This window comes from Labrus mixtus, chromosome 18 (assembly GCF_963584025.1).
Source record: "Labrus mixtus chromosome 18, fLabMix1.1, whole genome shotgun sequence".
Classification (NCBI taxonomy): Eukaryota; Metazoa; Chordata; class Actinopteri; order Labriformes; family Labridae; genus Labrus; species Labrus mixtus.
Window position 1 is genome coordinate 25,832,925 of NC_083629.1, and position 22,729 is coordinate 25,855,653.

At 45.9% G+C, this 22,729-nt stretch overlaps 1 protein-coding gene and 1 long non-coding RNA gene across 2 annotated transcripts in view; one reads left to right on the forward strand and one right to left on the reverse strand.

Annotated features, from left to right (window-relative positions):
• LOC132993697 (uncharacterized) overlaps nt 1-2,563 on the forward strand; it is a 105,126-nt gene extending 102,563 nt beyond the window's left edge. The window contains exon 2 of the long non-coding RNA XR_009676506.1: nt 2,341-2,563. This is a non-coding gene — a long non-coding RNA (uncharacterized LOC132993697). The remainder of the gene's footprint in view (nt 1-2,340) is intronic.
• The window catches only part of zfyve26 (zinc finger, FYVE domain containing 26), a 30,159-nt gene continuing 9,902 nt past the window's right edge, over nt 2,473-22,729 (reverse strand). Inside the window, exons 16-43 of the mRNA XM_061063619.1 lie at nt 22,109-22,372; nt 21,681-21,800; nt 21,370-21,540; nt 19,988-20,221; nt 19,669-19,774; nt 17,921-18,783; nt 16,572-16,771; nt 16,227-16,331; nt 15,146-15,268; nt 14,833-15,009; nt 13,904-14,153; nt 13,391-13,486; nt 13,112-13,287; nt 12,339-12,475; nt 12,113-12,141; nt 11,412-11,548; nt 11,070-11,290; nt 9,851-9,998; nt 9,495-9,704; nt 6,509-6,721; nt 6,227-6,424; nt 5,236-5,316; nt 5,018-5,145; nt 4,758-4,932; nt 4,469-4,528; nt 3,753-3,935; nt 3,602-3,652; nt 2,473-2,991 (exon numbers count right to left, since the gene is read on the reverse strand). Coding sequence (XP_060919602.1) covers nt 2,779-2,991; nt 3,602-3,652; nt 3,753-3,935; nt 4,469-4,528; nt 4,758-4,932; nt 5,018-5,145; nt 5,236-5,316; nt 6,227-6,424; nt 6,509-6,721; nt 9,495-9,704; nt 9,851-9,998; nt 11,070-11,290; nt 11,412-11,548; nt 12,113-12,141; nt 12,339-12,475; nt 13,112-13,287; nt 13,391-13,486; nt 13,904-14,153; nt 14,833-15,009; nt 15,146-15,268; nt 16,227-16,331; nt 16,572-16,771; nt 17,921-18,783; nt 19,669-19,774; nt 19,988-20,221; nt 21,370-21,540; nt 21,681-21,800; nt 22,109-22,372 — 5,069 coding nt within the window. The 3' untranslated portion in view covers nt 2,473-2,778. The remainder of the gene's footprint in view (nt 2,992-3,601; nt 3,653-3,752; nt 3,936-4,468; nt 4,529-4,757; nt 4,933-5,017; nt 5,146-5,235; nt 5,317-6,226; nt 6,425-6,508; nt 6,722-9,494; nt 9,705-9,850; nt 9,999-11,069; nt 11,291-11,411; nt 11,549-12,112; nt 12,142-12,338; nt 12,476-13,111; nt 13,288-13,390; nt 13,487-13,903; nt 14,154-14,832; nt 15,010-15,145; nt 15,269-16,226; nt 16,332-16,571; nt 16,772-17,920; nt 18,784-19,668; nt 19,775-19,987; nt 20,222-21,369; nt 21,541-21,680; nt 21,801-22,108; nt 22,373-22,729) is intronic.

Sequence of the window (22,729 nt, forward strand, 5' to 3'; positions counted from 1 at the left end):
CCAGTCTGAGACCGAGACAAGACCAAGTAAAAATGCTTTCAATATGAAGACGAGACTGAGACCTTTAAAAAGTGATGTCGAGATCTTGAGTACTCCAACACTCCCTACACACCCTGGAAACAGAAACGTGCCGTTTCCCGCCTGTCTCTGTAACCATGGTAACCCCGTCTCCTCTCCAGTCTTCATGCTGAGCTAAGTTAGCCGGCTGTGTGCTAACGCTTCTTATTTATCAAACAGACATTTCTGAGTCCTTTCCACTTGAACAAACTAAAAGAAAACACAGACGTGGATCCCTCAGAGGGTGTAGTTTTTATTAGTTCATTATTTTACAGAGTGGTGACATCACAGTTCATCTCCACATGAACAAAGCTGTTACTGTTTCACATATTTTACATTTTTTAAACTCACAGGTATAAAGTGCGGCAGTGATGAGACAACAGGTTCAGGAGGATCAGAGTGCAACAATGTCGTTTAGGTGCATCTCAAACGTCTTCTTTCCATCTTTGCCAATCGACACTTTTTAAATCAGGAAGGGTCGTCAGTCCTTTTCTTCAGACGGCACAGTGTCTCCTCTGAAGAGAACTTCAGAGAGCGGTTGTGAGAACATACAATAAGATGTAACATGTTCTGAAACAGACGCTGCTGTCTGCATGAAGCAACAGCAACATCACAGATTGTCAATAAAATCTACTAAACATGTTTCATGGTAACAACAGTTTGAGGAAAAAGTTGGCAAAAGAAGAGAAATAAAAAGTTCATTCCCTTTTTTTAAATACTTTTACTGACAAGAGAGCAGCTCAGTCAGTGAGAGCAGCTCAGTCAGTGAGAGAGAGAGCAGCTCAGTCAGTGAGAGAGAGAGCAGCTCAGTCAGTGAGAGAGAGAGCAGCTCAGTCAGTGAGAGAGAGAGCAGCTCAGTCAGTGAGAGAGAGAGCAGCTCAGTCAGTGAGAGAGAGAGCAGCTCAGTCAGTGAGAGAGAGAGCAGCTCAGTCAGTGAGAGAGAGCAGCTCAGTCAGTGAGAGAGAGAGCAGCTCAGTCAGTGAGAGAGAGAGCAGCTCAGTCAGTGAGAGCAGCTCAGTCAGTGAGAGCAGCTCAGTCAGTGAGAGAGAGAGCAGCTCAGTCAGTGAGAGCAGCTCAGTCAGTGAGAGAGAGAGCAGCTCAGTCAGTGAGAGAGAGAGCAGCTCAGTCAGTGAGAGCAGCTCAGTCAGTGAGAGAGAGAGCAGCTCAGTCAGTGAGAGAGAGAGCAGCTCAGTCAGTGAGAGAGAGAGCAGCTCAGTCAGTGAGAGCAGCTCAGTCAGTGAGAGAGAGAGCAGCTCAGTCAGTGAGAGAGAGAGCAGCTCAGTCAGTGAGAGAGAGAGCAGCTCAGTCAGTGAGAGAGAGAGCAGCTCAGTCAGTGAGAGAGAGAGCAGCTCAGTCAGTGAGAGAGAGAGCAGCTCAGTCAGTGAGAGCAGCTCAGTCAGTGAGAGAGAGAGCAGCTCAGTCAGTGAGAGAGAGAGCAGCTCAGTCAGTGAGAGAGAGAGCAGCTCAGTCAGTGAGAGAGAGAGCAGCTCAGTCAGTGAGAGCAGCTCAGTCAGTGAGAGAGAGCAGCTCAGTCAGTGAGAGCAGCTCAGTCAGTGAGAGAGAGCAGCTCAGTCAGTGAGAGAGAGAGCAGCTCAGTCAGTGAGAGAGAGAGCAGCTCAGTCAGTGAGAGAGAGCAGCTCAGTCAGTGAGAGAGAGCAGCTCAGTCAGTGAGAGAGAGCAGCTCTGTGCAGAGGAAAGCTGCAGATATCTTCTCTCCACATTCACACACTAAACCAGAGCTAACTGCACCGAGCAGCAACACTTTCTGAACATCGTCAGAGCTTTATGCTTTGAGAGTCAGACTCTGACACGGAGCAGAGAGAGGGAGAACATGATGAAGGATTTATGGAGATATCAGTGGCAGAAATCCATTCTTAGTGAATCAGACACTGTGGGTAATGATGATGAATGAACAGGAGACACACGATGCGATCCAGAGACAGAACTACAGAGTAGAGAGTTTATTTTCTAAATGAAGTCGCTCTTAAACATGATCTTTAAACTGAGTGGTCCCTTTCTGTATCCAATCTAAATTCAGAACAAATGTCTTAACCACAACTTCAATGCCCTTCAATATTTTAAATCCTGTTGGCAGGTCATGTTTTTTCCTCTTTGCTGAAGGGAACACACCCGGAGAGCTGGCAAGAGAATGTGCAGGACAGCTTCTTCAGGGTTACAGAAACATGATTTGAACATGTACCGTTGTCAGTGGAGGAAGAGAATCTGTTCCATACACACACACACACACACACAGAGTCAAACCAGATGAGCCACATCTGTCAGAGAACAGTCAGTAGCAGATTATTTCCCTTTAGGCTGAGGTAGGAGATTCATCCCAGAGACAGATTTGATCGTGTTGTGTGAGATCCACTCTGTTTGGTTTTGTAGTTCGGGGGTTTTGTTGTGTGACAGTCGGTGACACTGTTCCCTCTCACACACTGAACAGATGAGAGATAACAGAGTGGAAATAAAGCACGGCGGTGATTCATCAGTTTTACACGAAGGCCGCACAAACACAAAGAGAGAGAGACCATCAGGGTTTCCAGAAGCGTCCACTGAAACACAAACACAATCAGCAGCTGTGTGTTTACGTGCAGCAGCTGCTCCTCTGTTTCAAACATCACCACCTCGCCGTGTTGCATCAGAACCCCCGGCTCCTCCTGATCCTCTCACTCCAGCTCATCTCGTCTGATCTCTCGTTAAGCCGGCTGACTGTCCCCGTTACCTGGCGTTTGATCGGCCCTGCCGCTGCTGAGGCGACTTGTTGTGGTGTTCAGAGAGCCACTGGTGACAGATGTTCTGCATCACAGAGTCCTGCACTCCCTCTGCCGCCTGCAGGACGTCCTGGACCAGCGGGCCCGCCCGGCTTGCCTCTAGCTTCACCGCCAGCAGGTATGCAGGTCGCAGTTTGCTGCACAGCAGGTAGGCTTTGATCTGCAGGAGGAGAGGGAGGAAACCCTTTACTGAGGGTGGAGATCTTTAATCTGACTGAAGATGTTCAAATCAGAGACGGAATAAAATCATGGGTCACATGAGAGCTCCCTAAAAGTAATAAAACATTTTACATTCAAAACAAAACTCAAAGTGCTGCAGAGTGAAGAAAACATGATCCTAAATATAAAAGTAAGAGCGGACAGGGAGTCAAAACACGAGTATAAAAACAGGTAAGGCTTCAAAAGTGAAGTGAACATTCAGAGCTCCCCCTGCTGACTGGCTGCAGTATAGCTCATAAGCTCCGCCTCCTCCATGTTAACAGATAGGACATGGGTTAAACTAGAAAATCAAACTACAAGTCGGATTGATTTTCCTCAAACATGTTTTCTGTCGTTGGTTAAGTTGGTTAGTTCTTTATCGTGCTGATTTATATTTCTTATAAAGTTTAAGATTTATTTTATGCTTTTATTTTGAAGGACAGGACGGTGGATCCAGTAGGAAGTCAGGAGGAGAGAGAGAGTGTGGAATGAAGTGCTGGAAAGCAGCCAAATGTTGGAGTTGAAAAATTAAAAATAGCAGCAGGGAGAGAAGAAGGACATGTTCACAGTACCTTGCTCTCCGTGCTCTTGGCCTCCAGAATCAGACTCTCCAGCTCCTTCGCCTAAAATCAGAGACACCATGGAGGAGAGTCAGAGTCAGCATTAGTAAAGTCTACATCTTTGTTCTTATATCTTAATAAAGAAAGGTTTTCTTTAACTCACATCAGCGGGTGTTTTATCCGCCACAGAGACACAGCTGAGGATGAGGGCGTCGCAGTCGTTTTTCGTCGCCGTTCCAGATTCCCCGACACATTTAAGCAGCTGCCGCACGGCTCCGTACTGCCTCTGACGCACGAGCCTCTGACCGGCTCGCACGTACACCGCCTGGGCCTCCAGCTGGAAGTCCTGAGGATGGAAGCTAACTCTTAAAAAGGAGCAGTATGTAAATCTGACTCCTAGTGGTTAAAATGGGTACTGCAGTCTAAACATCATAGAGAGCTGTCTCCCCCCCCCCCCCCCTCTAGAGTCCATGCTCACACAGGTCACCATGTGGTGGACTCTGAAGCTTCAGTGTTTATCCAGCTCTGCATGGGTCTGTAAACCTTTCTGTGTTCTAACCTCTCTCCATTTTTCAAAAGCATCTCCAATATTGATCCTAGTTTGAGCACGTTTCTGCTCGTGGAGCTTATTAGAAACATGCAGAGGCTTTTTAGGTCGGGTACAATCACTTCTATCTGAACCACTTCTCTTGCCCGCTTCCATCGCTGCAACACCTGTTGACCTGATAACTGCTCTCATATCTGGCAAACCGAGGGGCGTCCAAAACGGCCGTGTGGGGGCGTGTCTTAAAAGCGCCTACCTTCTCTGGTCCAAACAAATCCAGAGCATTCAGGAGCAGAATCTAAAGTTAGAAGGAGGACATACTGACTGCTGCATACCTGTATGACTCTGTACGCGATGCCAAAACCCTCTTCGATGTTTTTTCCTCCAAGCATCACCTGAAACAGAAATTATGAAATGATGCCAAAGGGCAGAAAGAAAGGATGTCTTCCTGTCTACTAACTTTATGTCACATGACAGGTTATATTTTCTAAGGTGTTTCACTCTGAAACAAACACTAACACTTATGCTAAATAATGTAAAAATGGATGTTCATCTTTCAAAGACTCCTCTGCTTTTAAACCTGCAGCCGTTTTTAGAAACTTAATCTACAACACGATGTCTCACCTTGCAAGCGACCTCGACTTTAACAGGACTTCCTCCAAACAGTGTGGGCGGGGAGCTGGACCCGGGGGACTTGGAGGATGGCGTGCTGCTCTGTGGCGCCTTGGAGGAGCCGGCGGTCTCGCAGCGTTGGAGGAAACGAGTCACCTCCAGCTGGAGCTCGATCGTGTTCATGTGCCTGTTCAGAAACGCAGCAGGACAAATCCATGATAAAACAAAAAGACAACATGAAGCTCAGTGAGATTAAGAGTGTTTTTACTCACCTGGACACGTCACTGGATGACATCATCTTCCTGAATGAGTTGACCAGAGACCTCCTCCTCCCGGCTCCCCGACCCTGCTGCTCCTGCAGGTACGTCCTCAGGTGCTCTTTGGCTCTGACCAACCAGCGCTGCACAGAGTCAAACACAGGGTCAACTCTCTATATGAACAAGGACGTGCTTTTTAAATAAGGTTTGACTGTAGAAAAGAAGAAACGTACCTGCTGCTCTCCCAGCTGGAGGTACGAGCTGGCTCCATGCGTGAAGAACCGGATACAAGTCATGGCCGCACGCACATGATCCTGTCCAGGTAGAAAGTGTCAAAAAATCTTACTGAAACATTCATCCTGTTGAAAAGATCAACTCGAACATTTCCTCCTATGTTTGCCTCTTCACACCTTGTTTTATCTGTATTTTGTAATTCTACAGTTTGAATCCTAATGAAGAAGCCTCTGCTGCTCGCTTACAAAACAGAGACAGAAACGTCTCCTTACTTTAACTCTCTGATCCAGGTCTACACTCCCCCCCCCCACTACGCTCTGCCAATGAAAGGCGTCTGATCCAACCTTCACAACAGGGTCCTAAGACGCTGACTAGACTCTTCTCCTCTGTCGCCCCCCGGTGGTGGAATGAACTTCCAAACTCCATGTGATCTGCAGAGTCCCTCTGCACCTTTAAGAAAAAGCTAAAGACCCAGCTCTTTATGAATACCTACTAACTTAATGATGATGGTCTCCATATTATTGATGATGATGATGGTAATGACGATGGTTTTTGTTTGATAACGACGACTTATAAGACGGTTTCTATACTGATTAGAGCTCTCAAGAACTGCCCTCAATGTTGTGCTTTGCCTCTGGTCACTTCCTGTCAGCACCTGTGTGTCCAATCAGACTCAAAGCTGATCGTTTGCTCTTACTGACATTGTTCCCTTTTTTCTAGATCCTTGCTTGTGTTGTTCTTACTCTCTGATGTACGTCACTTTGGAGAAAAGAGTCTGCTAAGTGAATTGTAGAATCTGTATTTTGTAATTCTACAGTTTGAATCCTAACGGAGACGCCTGACAGAGGCGTTTACACATTTGTGATCTTGAGACCTTTCTGAAGTTTAGTTTAAGCCCACAACATTCACTCTGACTTGGGTTAGGGTTAGAGTTAGTAGGGTTAGTTTCAGAGTTTTTCATTCATGTTGGAACAATGTGTGTTGTCCTACCATCATGAACTGCTGGATCTGGTAGAGCGTGTTGTAGTATCCCCGTCGCTGCAGGAACTGGCAGGAGGCGATGAGGTAGCGGCTGCATGTTTCCAGGCTGGGGTCGAGTTTTTCCAGGATCCCCTGCAGCATGCCGAGGTTTCCCCGCTGCAGACTGGGCTGCAGAACCCCCTCCAGGAACACCTCGTCTGGACAGTCCTGAACCACAGAACACACATTCTTAAACCTCCTCTACAGTCTTATGAAACATGGCGCTGGCTGAACATCGAGGTCAGTCCTCACCTTGTTGAGCAGGTACGTCAGCGCCTCCGTCATGCAGTCTCTGCGCATGTAGAAGCTGATCAGGGCGAGGTGAGTGCCGTACGTGTTCAGGTAGTACAGACACTCCTGCTGGAGGAATGCGCTCTGCGTCGGAGTCTCCGCTCGATCCAGAGGACCGTCGCACAGAGCGTCCTCAAGCTCCCACAAGGACGCCAAGATGTCCTCACCGAAAGGCTAACACACACACACACACACACACACACACACACACACACACACACACACACACACACACACACACACACACACACACACACACACACACACACACACACACACACACACACTATGAAATCATTTTGTATTTCCACTTAAAACTCTTTTCTTCGACACTGACGGCTCAGTTTGTTATTCTGTATTATGTTTGTTTAAGTGTCCGACAACATGACGGAGATTTTAGTTTGGTTAAATTATTTCTCTTCAAAGATATTTTTTGAGGCTATTTCTGCCTTTAACAGCTAGAGAGACAGGAGACGTTGTGAGGAGAGAGTGGGGGATGAAACTGCAGCAAAGACCAGAGGTCGGATTCAAACCCACCGCCAACCGTTAGGCCATACGGCGCCCAAATTTTTTTTCTTTTCTTACAAGAAAGCTTCAACAAATTGCTCTCTTTGACTTTGACAAAAACAGTCATTGAACGCCTCACACCTCGACCCACATCCATCAGGACGTTAAGATTTAATGTTTACTTTTATTGATCCCTGCAAGGGGAAATTTCAGTTTTTACACTCAGTTAGTCATGAACACACACAGAAACAGGATCCTATGGACATGCACTAATGGAGAGAAGCCAGAGTGACGGGGCGGCCCACAGTGGGTGCTCCTGAGCTGATGGTGGGGAGGGGGTTCGGTGCCTTGCTCAGGGGCACCTCGGCAGTGCTCAGAAGGTGATCTGGCACCTCTCCAGCTACCAGACCAACTTCCATACTTGGTCCGCACCGGGACTTGAGCCGGCGACCCTCCGGTTCCCAACCCAAGTCCCTACAGACTGAGCTACTGCCGCCCCGCTACTGCCGCCCCGCTACTGCCGCCCCGCTACTGCCGCCCCGCTACTGCCGCGCTGTTATGAGTCCATAATAATATTTAACTGACACAGAGAGTCGGGTGAAGATAACATAACGTGTACTGTAGTTTATCTACAGCGCAGGACGATAAGGACCGGTTGAATAAGAAACAGAGCCACATATAGTAAACAAAGCTCCCCCCCCTCCATGCTCACTCCCATTACTCCTCACCAATAGAAACCACAGGAGGGCCACCCCCCCCCCCCCCCCGTTAGTGAACAATAACTGAGATTCCAAAGGTGTCATGTCCCCGCTTGTGGAGGGGTGAGACATTATGTCCTGAGAGCAGAGTGTGCAGAGACTGTTCCTGACTGAGTTATGAACAAAGGAGGGAAGTGTCCTTTGATTTAACCGCTGGGTTCATTTTAAAGTCACACAGAGATTTTAATATCAGGAATAGGTAAAGGTTTCTCTAGTTTTATCTTCTGAATGTATCCACACGTGTACACACAGCACACTCTTTACTGCAGGACGAGCTCCTGATCACTAATCTGCAGCTGAATTCATTTAAATGAATCGCTCGAGTATTAGAGGACAATAAATCATTCTGAAGGAAGAGAGATTTAGAAACTCTGAATTTGACTCTCCACAGATGTTGCTGCACTCAAAACAAAAAGACATTTAAAGCCAACAAGCAGACTTCAATGTTAAACAACTTGTTATTACTGCACAGCTTCCCTTCGTGGTGCACCTCAGCCTCGTGTGGACAACACAAGTACTACAACAACAAAGGCTCCAAAATGAACCTGAAAACTTTCAGCTGTTTGTGCAGGAGGAGACAACAGAAACTTTTTCCTCTTCTTTTACAGATTCATCAAAAATAAAGAGAGTTATTCAGAGGAATGATGGCGCCAGAAAATATTTTAATTCCTCCTCTGCTTTGGTCTGAAACTCCTGAGAACTCGATACGGCGCTAAATTTAACTTCCTCCACAACAAAACCAATAAAAATGAGTGTTGACAGCATGTTAACCGCAATGCCATTAACCCTCAGGCATCAGTTTAATTTACCACCCTCTTTAGTCACGAAGGACAAAAATGTCCACTTCCAAAAAACTGATATAAAAATAGAACAGATTTATATTTTTTTCTACTTTTTTCTGTATAAATCTCTTAAACAACTTCAGCCCTGCTCAAAACTACCAAACATTCAATCATTTTTAGGAATTTAACCCTTTAAATGCCAGAATCATGTAATCAAACTGGCATTTAAAGGGTTAAATTCCTAAATATGATTGAATGTTTGGTAGTTTTGAGCAGGGCTGAAGTTTTATGCAGAAAAAGTAGAAAAAATATCAATCTGTTCTATTTTTATATCAGTTTTTTGGAAGTGGACATTTTTGTCCTTAGTGACTTAAGAGGGTCGTAAACATGTTTCAGTGTTCTATTGATCTATTAAAAAAATTAAATTTACATTCCAAAATGTGTCAAGAGAAAGTCTTTCTTACAATAATATGTGCCATATGCACTAACAGACTAAATGATGGCCAGATGAAGAGGAAACATTTGCCCAAATGGACAAAAATGTCCATAGTGATGCATGAGGGTTAAGATCTAAATCGTTCACTATTTTATTTATTGCATTTATCTCGTGTCATTTTGTCCCTTTTTGTGCCCCGTAGACCGCCTGCTGCTGCACACGCTCTCTCCTCAGTGTAAATGTTGAGGGCATCAAAGGGTTAAAGTTACCATCATTTAATGAGTGAGGGTTTGCATGATGTCAAATAGATTTCAGTGACTGAAACGTCTGCCTCACCTCACATTAAATTACAGTCATTAAGAATCCTAAAGACCGCCCACGTGTTCTGCTCCTGTACGGGCTATAATTTAAGTAACCAGCAGCCTGCAGCAGTGACGCAGGATGTAAGAGAACGACCCTCCTACCGTGGCAAGCGTGGGATGCACGTTGTTCTCCAGGTGCTGGACGACCTCCTGCAGCAGTAGAGGACCCAGGTTGAGCTGGTTTCGGTCCACTGGAGCTTTGAGGCAGCGAGCCAACTTCTCCCTCGCACCCGAGAGGTTTCCAGCTTTTAGAGACGCCATCCCCCACGCCTGCCAGACGGCCCCGGGGTCCAGACCGCTCTTTGTAGACACCTAAAGCGACCAAACAATCAGCGTCAAGGAGAATGTTCTTAAAGCCAGAAAAAACAGCCACAGTAAAGCTTTTCTCTTTTCTTCCATTTATTGTTTCATCCACATCCTGCACATGAATTTAACAGAAACACATTCAGCCGCCTCACCTCCACAGCGAGCTGGTAGTGCTCCGCCTCCAGCAGCTGGTTCCTCAGACGAGTGACGGCAGAAGTCTCCAGAATGTCGTCCAGAGAGGGGATATATTTGTAATTGGCCGTAACCAGGATTTTAAGCACGTCTACTTTGCTGATGTAACTGAGGGAAAAACAGAATAAATGATGGAAGAGGAAATCTGTTAAAGGAGCAGTATGTAACTCTGACTCCTAGTGGTTAAAATGGGTACTGCAGTCTAAATTATAAACATTATAGAGAGCTGTCTCCCCCCCCCCCCCCCCCTCCTCTCTAGAGTCCATGCTCACTCAGGTCACCATGTGGTGGACTCTGAAGCTTCAGTGTTTATCCAGCTCTGCATGGGTCTGTAAACCTTTCTGTGTTCTAACCTCTCTCCATTTTTCAAAAAAGCATCTCTATATTTAACGGCGGGTCAAAGATGGAAATGACGCACAGTAACGTCCATCGTAACAGAGGAAATAATCCCAAACCACACAAAGATACAACAACGATCTTTGATGATTTTCTAAATCATGAAAATCTAAATTAATCTGTCATCAGCTTTGGATATGGAAAGTCTCCCGCTGTGAGGTCCAGGTCAGGAGGATATCCGGAGCAGTTATCTAGATATTTGTGTCTCGAGTGCAGATGTGAAAACGGCTTAGCAGGCAGGTTTGAAGAGAGCCAGTCTTGCAGTTAGTGACCCTGTAAGACCCCCAAACTTTGACAATAAATCTCAGGCTGTGACTAAATCCTCTGTGAGCTGCTGACACACGTTGTTGTTACATGTGAGAGGAGGATATCAACACACTCACACAGGTGTGTTAACTCATAAGAGCTGATAAGAGCTCCTGTGAGTACAGAGTGCCACCTCACGCTATCACTGAGCACATTGATAAAACGCCTGATGTTTAAAAACGCCCTGACTTCACCTACTGTATATTAATCTTTTATTGGCGACTTTAATGACTGTTATGACTTCTTGTTTTTGTTGGCGTCCCTCCCAGAGGAGCTGCTGCCAACCTGGCTCCACTTCAAATATTATAAATCAAAATGATGAAACACACAGCGCTGATCTGAGAGATTAGTTCATGCTCATATTTATCTTTATGACCCGCCGTCTCTCTAACATTTCCCAGAATTCCATATCCTCGCAGTGACCTTTAGCAAGCAGCTAATCGAACGATTCTGACGCCACAACGACTTTCTTTGTACCTGTCACACAAGGCGAGGTCCTGGCTGCGGCCGACCTTCACAAACATCAGCTTGGCGCTGAACAGCAGCTGCCGCATTATGTCGTTGAGGAGGCAGGCGTCCACCTCGGGATTGGTCAGCTTGCGAGACAGAGCGCGGCAGTGGCCGATGAGCTGGTGACCGCACGCCGTCTGATCGCTGTGCAGAGACAAGACGGCCACGCAGAGGTACGCACTGGGAGCCTGGAGGGTTCATGAAGAGAACATGATCAGCACCAAACAGCTTCTTATCTCTCATATGAACACCAACATGCATAAAAAACACGGCCAGTGTTTGAACATGTTGGAATAACTCAAAATGCACCTGCTCGTAGTAGAACTCGCTCCGCAGCAGCTGGTTCTCTGCAGAGTTGGTGCTCAGTTGGATCTGTTGTTGAACCACTTCAGGCAGATGCAGCATCCCATCGAGGAAATCCTCCGTTACCACAGGGCTCCCGGCTACTGCGGTAACACAGACGAGAAAAGAGAGAGAGAGAAACACGTCAGCTGAGCTTTAACATGAAAAACAAGAATCAGGATTTACACAAGTTTAAAGGCTTTATATGTGAGTTTTTGATCCAGCAGATGTCGCCCTTGAGCACCAGCATGAAACCAAAACAACTCGCGCTGCATTGTTGTGTTAGCATGCTAATGCTAGCGATCTTTATTCTGCTCGTATCTTCACACTGCATGTAAATTTACCTGAAATGAGCGTGATCTAGAAACACAGTTAAGCAGTGAGTACAGTATGTTATTCTTCTTTTCTCTAGTCCCTCAATTAAACAACTTTTATACACGAGGGGAGGAGTCAGCCGGCCGTCCGGGCGATGTAAACAAAGTGAAGATAGGACTCTGAAAACTCTGAAAACATCACAGACAGTGGGACTCGGGTGTTACACCCATTGTAGACAGTCATGACTCACAGAGTTATTTTCAGAGGATAAACTTGATTTATATATTTAAGTGTGAAAAATCACAGTTAATGTTGAATATGGTGACCTTAATCTAAAGTGTTACTTAATTTACCTTCAGCCGGCTCCAGCTCATCATCAGAACTGTAAACAGAGAAACAGAAAACAGCATTTATTCACTTCTAAAGATGAATGTTCACATCATGATTTTATGTTTGTTTATGTTTTGAGCCCCGTCAAACCATTATTAAATATTATTAGAATTAGAGAACTCGTGCTGTCGTTTAAAGGTTACATCTGACATGTGAGGTTCTCCTAGTGTTACTCTACAGGGGTCTTACTCTGGGTGGAAGTAGGCGTAGCACTGGTCACAGACTCGGACTTCTTCTCCCGGGCAGCCCTCCACGGGCATCTGATGCTCCGAACACGCGTGACAAACCAGACGGCCACATCTCCGGCAGTGATGTCGTCTGTTGAACTGAAAGAAAAACAGACACATAGTGGGACAAATATTTATCTCATTCAGTGTCGTCTTACTTTTCTGCACTTATTTCCTTTGGTAATATTTACACAGTTCAAAGGTCAAATCCTCTTCTCCATGTTCCTCTAACTCTAACATGTGTCTCTAGTCCGTCTACAAACCCCCCAATGATGAGGAAAGTCCATCCTCTCCGTCTTCTCCCTGCTAGGTGTTTGTTCTGCCCTCTGAGTCTGCCTTCTCACCGTATAGGACATGGAGCGAGAAAGACCAAGACACCCAAGCCCTTCCAGAGAGGGGGCGTGGTCAGACACAGCTCATTTACATATTTAAAGGTACAGACACAGAAACAGCCTGTTCTGAGCAGGGCTGAAATAGAGGGGTTTATAGACATGATCAAATACAGGATCAGAGTGGATTTAGAACAAGAAACTTCACACACATGTTTTGAGGAGCTCTGAGACTTATTTAAACTGAAGAAGAGGAGGAGAGTATGTCACCTTTAAGAGAATCTGCACGTTAACAGGCCAAGAAGTGAAAAGATTTTAGTCTTGTAAAACTGAGACACTCAGTTAAAGCAGCGCCAGCAAATAAATCTTTTTAACACAAAGTGAGTCTCACACTCTGCACACTCACCATGGTGAACCTCTCCCGCTTGCAGACCATGCACACGTCCCGCTTGGTGTCAGGGACCCAGTCTTTGCGGGCGGGGGGTTGTTCCGGTGGCTGGAACTTGGCAGGCGAGCGGCGTTTCCTCCCCGCTGAGATCCGATCCCTCTCCCTGTCTGAGCTGTTGTGTGAAGGGGTGCTGCCTGGAATGTAAAATCAAGAGGAACACAAGATCCAAACCAGAACCTGATAATAAAAATATACCTGTGTGTCATTTCATAATTTTAAAGCGTGCAGATGTCTGACCTGTGGACGCTGTTGGAGATTCGATCTGACTGTATGACATGGAGTTATCTTGAGCAGGACACTGCAGCGCGGCGTCCTGCAGGCTGATTAAAGAGTCTGAAAGATAAAGAGACCGTGTTAGGGACCGATTGCCCCCTATTTCCCCCCCCCAATTGTTCCCAAAGAGGAGAGAGTGTTTGCAGCACCAGGCAGCTTCGCCGGAGAAAAGGCGCTGATTTTGTGCATGCTAAACCTGTGCAATCAGTTAAAAAGACAGCGTGCAAATGTGTAAACGCCCCTAAGGGCCCGATCCACTCCAAAAACACCTGAGCTCATCTGGGGGAAAAACAGCTGGGAGCGCATGTGGAGCGGGGCAGCATGTGCATACGGGCCACCAAATACAATAAATGAGAAAAAATGTATTTAAGCAAACATAGAGTGCTCGCTGTTTCCTCTGCTCCCAGACGATGAAGAAGAGAAATGTCATAAAAAGCGGGGAAAGAAGCTACTGCACAGTTTGCATTCAGCACTGACCGGAGAGCGACCTCCGTCTGGGCGCGCAGGAGAAGTCGAGGGCCTTGCCGGCGTAATCTGACAGCAGCTTGTCAATATCCTCAGCCCCAAAGCCAGCCTCCTGACCAATCAGGAGGCTCCGCAGGGTTCGCACCGCCACGTCAGCCCAGTCCACCTTCAAGTTCATCAACAGCTGCTCGAGCATCAGCAGCGGCTCCGACAGCAGGTTGAAGTAGTCCTGGCGGGCGGCCGGAGGCAGAGTCAGCAACACCTGGAGGAGAAGATGTTCAACACTAAGCTACGTTTCAAAACCACATGTTTAAAACTCTAACAATGGAATGGTTTGTATCTGAAAGGACCAGATGCTTAAAAAAATACAGATCTTCTGTCAAATTTTTAACCCCGAAACTGCTGCAAGAGAAAAAAAAAAGAGTAGCAGTGGTCTGATTATCAGTGACATCATCGTCTAACCTGCACAAAAACAAACGCTGCCAAAGCATTTGTGCAATTTAGACAGTGTGCTTGAAAATTTTTGAAACCAAAAATAAAAAATGACCCATTACTGAATGTGTAGGACGTCTATTTTTTTGCTGGGGTGTTAAAACGTGCGCCAATATAACTCCTCAGCTCTGCAGGACGATGAAATGTCCACACGTGGCGTGCAAGACGAGAGACGACGTCATCAACTAATTATCTACATATATTCCTTTGCAGCTCATTTTGCCACAGATTTCTGCAGACAAAGTTTCCTAATCATTGCTCATCAAGCATCAAGATGACGTAGAGGCCGGTGGGGAATCATGGGAGGGAACATTTAAAAAACAATTCTGCTTAAGACTTAAAGGAAACAGAGAGATCAGAGAGCACGTGGGAAAAGAGAAAAAACAATATTTTCAGATTCAGGTTATACTGATTAAAAACATCTTTATACTGTTGAATCTTTTTTTGACCTTGGAGCCCAGATGGAGAGCGTGGATGTGTCGTCGTCGTGCCGGAGACACCTGTCTCTGGAAATGAAGAGTGAGGTAATCAGCCAGGAAGTGACAGGCAGCCAATCCGGGGCGGCGGTCCAGAGCGCGCTCACACACGTCCAGGCCGACCACAAAATCTGAAATGCCCTCCAGTAACTAAAATAAACAAGGGATAAAGGAATTTAAGAGGGGAGAGTAAACAGCAGCTGAGAGAGGAGAGTAATGATGTCAAACAGTCTGATATCAAGTTTCATCGTTAATGAAGCAGAAGTGGACGCACGCCGGTCCTCACCTGGAAAGCCTCGTCCGTCTGACCCTTCTCCAGCAGGTGAAGCAAATGCTCCGTCTGCAACTGCAGCCTCAGCTGGTCAGAAACAGGATAGAGCTCGACCCACTGTGCACAAAGATCAAACTCCTGCAGGAGAAAATACATCATTCTGTAAGTAATAAATGCACCCTAAAACTTCTTCATTACTTTTGTTGGTGAACTTTGCATTAGTCTTACACAGCTTTGAGCCAAAGAGGAATCTATTTCTTTCCATTAATGCATCACTTGAATTAAATGAGCAGTACGTAAGATTTCACAACATCGAGCAGCGACTATAGGATGACTTAAAGTCCCCTTAAAGCACATGAAGGCATTCTCTTAAAAAAACTTACAGTCTTACACACAGGTCTTTGTAAGTGTTATTTATAAGACATAAAACTTTCTAACTTTCTGGGAGCTGCAGGGTTTCTGTAGTAAATGTTAAATCGACATGTTTTCTGAATTTCATACTCAAAGACAAATCAGTATTTTGCAAATTTATTACTTTGTCATCAATATTAATTCAATTACCGGTAAACTTTTTATTGAGTGAATGAACTTCTGTTAACAGTCCGCGCTTTCATTTAACTTCGCTCCATGAAATGACTCCGACCTTTATTTGGGAGCAGCGCTGACACGAGGCGGGTGTTTAAATTATTTCAAACAAAACTGGAGCACAGTAAAGTTGGGAAAGAACAGGTACGCAGGAGAGCGATGTGTCCGTCTCTAACTGCCAAAGAAACATTTAGTGGCAACGTTTCAGTAATCAACCTTCATCAGGTAAAAAGAAAGTCAATGACGGAAACTTTGCCACTAAATGTTTGTTTGCAAGTTAAAGTTGGAGTGCAGGAGTTTAACCACAGTGAAGATTAAAAGACTTTTAAAATTAAGATTTGCAGCAGAATGGATGTTTAATGTAACTGTGCACAAAATGACTAAAGTAAAAAGACTTATTTGAACTTTTACACTTTAGAAGTGACTGTGTCTGTTCAGGTGTTTATTTGTTATCTTGTTTATAATGCGTCTCTGTTTGTTTACTGGGAAGCTGCATGTGAGTTATACGTACTTTTGCCTCCACCATCATCGACAACAAGGACTCAGAGTTGGTCTTGGACTCGGTCCTCAGCTCCTGCCAAGTCGCCCAGGGAAGACGAGGCTGCAGATTCAACATCTGTCAGAGGGAGAAAAACAGCGCAGAGATTTGGCACGTCAAACTCGACTTTCAGGTCACGTCAATAAAGAATGTTCTGAATGTCTGCATGGACTTGTTCCAACAGCACATGGGGAAAACACACACTGTGCCCCGAGCTCGGATCAGAACAGGTTAATGAGTTCACTGCATGATTGATGCATGGTCACTTGCACACCTGTACTTCCTGTTTAAGAATCAGCAACATGGATGAACCATTACCCAGTGATAGATGTCCAGCTCTTTCTTCTTGAGTTGCAGGTCGGTCCTCAGCGAGCTCTCTGTGTTCGGATCATTGAGGCAGAACTCGAGCAGCTCCAGACAGGCTGACAGAGGCCAGCGCTCCAGAGCCTGCAGGGCAACACGGCCGCGCAGGTTAGCGTCCTGCACACGGAACAGCTGACCTATACCGTCATCCCCGTCTGAATGAAGAAAACCAGAACGACAACAAACATTTAGGGTCACAACATGCTGTGTGCAGGGGGCAACAAAAACATCAGAAGTGGCTTTTCAAGATATAATTATTTGTCAAATATTTGTTTTATAATGTGAGTAGTTTTATTATGTATAAATGTCAGGACATGGATGATGATGCATGTTGATCTACCATGAAGAGTGAATACATAAAAAGGTGAGAATGGGAACAAATTGTCCAAACTTACACATTTTGTTAAAGGAGCAATATGTACCTCTGACACCTAGTGTTTAAAATGGGTACTGCAGTCTAAATTCTAAACATCATAGAGAGCTGTCTCCCCCCCTCCTCTCTAGAGTCCATGCTCACACAGGTCACCATGTGGTGGACTCTGAAGCTTCAGTGTTTATCCAGCTCTGCATGGGTCTGTAAACCTTTCTGTGTTCTAACCTCTCTCCATTTTTCAAAAGCATCTCCAATATTGATCCTAGTTTGAGCACGTTTCTGCTCGTGGAGCTTATTAGAAACATGCAGAGGCTTTTTAGGTCGGGTACAATCACTTCTATCTGAACCACTTCTCCTGCCCGCTTCCATCACTGCAACACCTGTTGACCTGATAACTGCTCTCATATCTGACAAACCGAGGGGCGTCCAAAACGGCTGTGTGGGGGTGTGTCTTAAAAGCTACCTACCTTCTCTGGTCCAAACAAATCCAGAGCATTCAGGAGCAGAATCTAAAGTTAGAAGGAGCTGGTAGCCTAGTGGTTAGTGGCCCGGGTTCAAGTCCAACCTGTGGCTCCTCTCACGCTTATCTTCCCTAGTAATAGCCCTTTTTAATCAACTTTTCTGGTGTTTCCTGCGTTTTATTTTTACTTCTTTCTAAAGTTTGTGGGATGCTTTCGTGATACTGCTGGTTGTAATTTCCTTTGAGGGATTATAAAGATATCATTGGTCCTTGATCTTGTAGGCTTTGTGAATTGAACCTTGAGGCTGAGCAAATAGTAGGACCACATGATTTTACAATTTTTGGAGCTATCCGCTCGTGCAATCTCTCTAAAATCAGATGCTTTGTTTCTACAACATTTCACCAAAGAATTTAATTATTCAAACCAAAGCCAGTCCATGTTTTTTTGTTCATGTTGTCATCATGTCTCACCTTCTAGAGCAGCACAGGCGAGCAGGCGGTCTCTTAGCGCCCCCTCCTGGCTGCAGCCCAGCCCGTACAGCTCCAGCAGACTGAGGGCTCTGCACAGGTCTCTGGAGGTCAGAGCTTTCTGGAAAGCCTCCGTAGCTACAGCCTGGGCGACGTCAGCTTGAGGCCCAGAGAGCAGCAGACTGACGAGGGGTTTCCCACACACAACTGCCCCGAGTCCTTCCTCGCCCCCGCCAAATATGGAGCCCAGCACGGGTTCAGCCATGGTGTGAAGGTAAGCCCGGAGAATAGGGAAGTCCTTCAGGAGGTTATCGGCTTCTCGAGAAATCTGCTCTCCATCGAGGACCGCCTCTTTACGGCCGCTACGGAAATAACCCGACCATCCCGAGGGCTGTGAGCGGGCTGCTTCTCCTTTGCAGGCGCTCAGACAGGCCAGAGTGGCCAGTAAGGGGGAGCGAGACTTGAGGAAAGACAGGGCCGAGGGCGTGAGGAGAAACGAGTTTGAGGAGGACAGAGATGAGGAGGAGGACGATGACTGAGACGGCGGCGAGGTGGAGAGGTTGCTGGGTGAGGTGGAGAGGCTCGGGAGTAAAGACGAGAGGTCCTCTGCTGAGGCTTCAGAGTCCGAGCTCGCGTCAGAGTGAGGCTCTGCCATTCCCAGAGTGGACATGTGCTCCTGAGCGTGCTGCTGGAGCAGGACGGACAAACTGGCCACACCGAACATGCTGTCGTCGTTTCTGCTCTGAGCGGAGTCTCTTTCCTCGCCGAAACAGGAGATCCACACGGGGAGAGTCTCGCAGCATCGCTGGACGATCACCTGCTGGACGCTCAGACGCAGACCTTCCAGCTGCAGCAGAGACAGCACCCTGGAAAAACAAAAAACATATCTGCCTTTAAACCGAGCTCAAAATGTTTTGACCAATATCCTATCAGCAGGCTTTAAGTGAGTCCTAACAGTAGCCTTGTTCAGAGTCCCGTTTCATTCAAGATTCAAGATTTTTATTTGTCACATGCTCATACAGATGTGCAGTGAATTGTAAAGACTCAGTGATATCTACGTCCCTGTGATGTTTCACCTTCATTCTGAATGTCCTGGAGGCGTAATGGGGGGACGGGTGATCCCCCCATATGTACCGTCTTCAGAGGAGAGATAGTTTCAGCTGAGCCAGCTGGGAGCGCTGTGTGTGTGTGTGCATGTCTGACTGTGTGTGTAAAGTAGGTGGAGCTCCCGTTGCTTCCACAACGCCAAAACGCAATGTGACCTCACAGATTTGGGGATTTTTTTTTATTGGTACTTTAAACTGCAGTCTGATGTGTATTTTTCCTAAACGCCTTTAACCTTTAACTTTTGACCTTTGACCTGTTCGTTAAGATGTTTCTTTACTCTTTCAGACATTTTTTGGTGTTCATGTAATTTACAATTTCTTCAATTTCTTAAACCCACAGAATGTTATCGTGAACATGTCGTCCAAGTTTCCAAAGATATCAAACACGTCACGCTGCATTAGAAAGAAACAAATGTGAAATTATAGATACGATTTTGTAAATCAATATGAATGTAGAAAGATGTGATGACCACGGGACGCAGTCTGAAAACAGCTTCTCATTAATGCAACAACGTGACTGTGACTTGGCAAAATTGTTTCTGGATGCAAAGTCACTACAATCAAAAAAAAAAGTTAGGTCTTTAAACTCCTCACTCTTCTCTCGTTCTCGTCTCACACTTAATGCGGCTCAAGCGTTGTGCTCACCTGTCAGGAGACACCTGTCTGTCAAACAGCAGGTGGGAAAGAAGCTGAAACGGGGACTGGAGCAACACCAGCAGAGGATTCCCGAGCTTCACTTCACTGCTCTGGTCTGAGAGACAAACATCAAGAGAGAGAATCAGAACATATAAAGGATAGGAAGCGTAATCATGTCCTGCCACCTTAGACTCCTCCCCCTTCCTGTCTGACAGCGATAATCTCCCTCTGTGAGGTGAAAGCAACTCAGGAAGATTTTAGAAGAAGCCTGCATGAATCTTTCTAGAACTAGTCTGGAGTGTAGTTTGTGTGAAAACTTAATTTTTACCTTCTGAGCCGAGACTTCGCACCAGCACAGACGCCAGCGTGTTGACGTAGTCGAGGAAACTGCGCACGTAATCTGGCCGGGCGAGTTCTCCATCGGGCTCGAAGGGGCAGAGCTGGTCCAGAGAACGGAGCAGCTGCTTCATGCTGGAGCGCACAGGGTGAGCGTCCAGCTCGGCCTGCTTCAGACCGGCCTGTTCACCCAGCAGAGCCAGGAGAGCGCTGCCCACTCTGCCCTCTGGAAACATCACACACACACAGACACACACACACACACACACACACACACACACACACAGACACAGACACACACACACACACACACACACACACACACACACACACAGACACAGACACAGACACAGACACACACACACACAGAAACACACACACACACACACACACACACACACACACACACACACACACACACACACACACACACACACACACACACACACACACACACACACACACACACACACACACACACACACACACACACACACACACACACACACACACACACACAGTTCAGACTTTCTGCAGACAAAATGCAGCAGAGCGACTGGTCTTCAACCTTCCTAAACCAGCACATGTCACTCCGCTGTTCATCTCCTTCCACTGGCTCCCAGTTACTGCTCGCATCAAATTTAAAACTCTGCTGCTCGCTTACAAAACAGAGACAGAAACGTCTCCTTACTTTAACTCTCTGATCCAGGTCTACACTCCCTCCCGCCCACTATGCTCTGCCAATGAAAGGCGTCTAATCCAACCTTCACAACAGGGTCCTAAGTCTCTGACTAGACTCTTCTCCTCTGTCGCCCTCCGGTGGTGGAATGAACTCTGCACCTTTAAGAAAAAGCTAAAGACCCAGCTCTTTCATGAATACCTACTAACTTAATGATGATGGTCTCCATATTATTGATGATGATGATGGTAATGACGATGGTTTTTGTTTGATAACGACGACTTATAAGATGGTTTCTATACTGATTAGAGCTCTCAAGAACTGCCCTCAATGTTGTGCTTTGCCTCTGGTCACTTCCTGTCAGCACCTGTGTGTCCAATCAGACTCAAAGCTGATCGTTTGCTCTTACTGACATTGTTCCCTTTTTTCTAGATCCTTGTTTGTGTTGTTCTTACTCTCTGATGTACGTCACTTTGGATAAAAGCATCTGCTAAGTGAATTGTATTGTAGAAAAGTAGACTTTCAGGTAACGATTAGAGACTGTAGGAGGTTTAAGACTTTTATCCTCTAACACACTTTTTCATGGAATTTTGAAAGAATATCAAACAATATCTGCAAAGTCCTGGTAGATGTCAAAGTGTTTGAAAATACTTTGACAGGATTCAGTTCATAAAATCTTAAAAAACTCTGCAAACCTGCGCCGTCTGTAGCAGAGCTCAGGATGTTCAGGGTGGTCTCTAAACGCTGAGCCAGACCGAGCCGAGCAGCGATGCACTCTTCACTCAGAGCTGGAAGGCAACACAAGAGGACGTCCTGAATGCAGCAACCAAACGGGCTGGAGAACACTTGGTCTTCCCCGACAGCGTCTATGATGGAGAGAGGAACAGTGATGAAGATCTGGTTAGTGCTCATGACAGCTATTGGAGCATTTTTGTGTTTTCATGTGGATGAAGATGTTTTTGAGAACTGAGCGTGTGTGATACAACATCTAAGTGTTTGCATTCACCTGTTTTCACAGAAGTCTTATTGGTGGCAGAATGATTCAGGATCTTGTTGATCTGTTGTAACACCATGGGAAATCCACAGATCCCCTCAGCATGCGGGACCTTAGGGTCCACTCTGACTCCTGGAGAGACAGGCAGAGATTAAGGATTAAAGAAGATGAAAAAATCTGATGATAAAACACATAGAACTTAAGTTTTAAGTTTTGTTTTTTTTCAAAACTGCAGCTCTCAGCTGATCTATTTTTTTAAATCTATATTGTGGTATCTATCTATTTTTTGTACATTCTTAATTTTTCTTTTTTTATTTAAATTGTGTACTGTGTTATTTGCAATCTTTGCTCTTTGCTGCTGTAACAATGTAAATTTCCCTGTTGTGGGATAAATAAAGGATTATCTTATCTTTAACAAGCTGCACATTCTGGCTGCATACCTCTCGCCTCCAGGCTGCTGTTGAGCCGGCGCTCTGCTGTGTCCAGCAGCTGACGGGACGTCTTCCAGAGCTGACAGTGGCAGCAGGCCAGGTCGAAGGCGGCCATGGCTGCAGGGCTGAGCTCCTCCAGCAGCGTGTAAAGGAGCCCAGAGGGGTCGGAGGCGCAGCGGCTCAGCCAGTATCCCTCCTCCAGCGAGGGCATCGGGTGAGCAGGGGTGCTGAGGAGACGGTCTGCTATGTCTGAGATGGAGTAGAAAGCGACACCTGCAGGAGAACACAGAAGTCAGATCATGAGTTCACCTCTCTGGCTCAGTGAGGGCTGCATGACGGCTGAGGCTCGCACCGTCATGGTCATTCACAAGGCCTCTGTGTTAGCTGCCTGTACAGACTTTTGTTTAGTTTATTTGCACATTTTTTGAAAGAAGAGTCAAACAGCAAAATAAAAGAGATGAGGTAGAAACCCATGAGGGCTTATCTCAAAAACCTCACCTTAAGAGATTAAACAAAGTTAAAATAAAATACAGTAAAAATAACAAAGTAAGAATATTTACTATCACAAATAAAATTTTACCCAATTGAAAATTACATACAAACATTGAAAACATAAAGATAGAGCAAAAC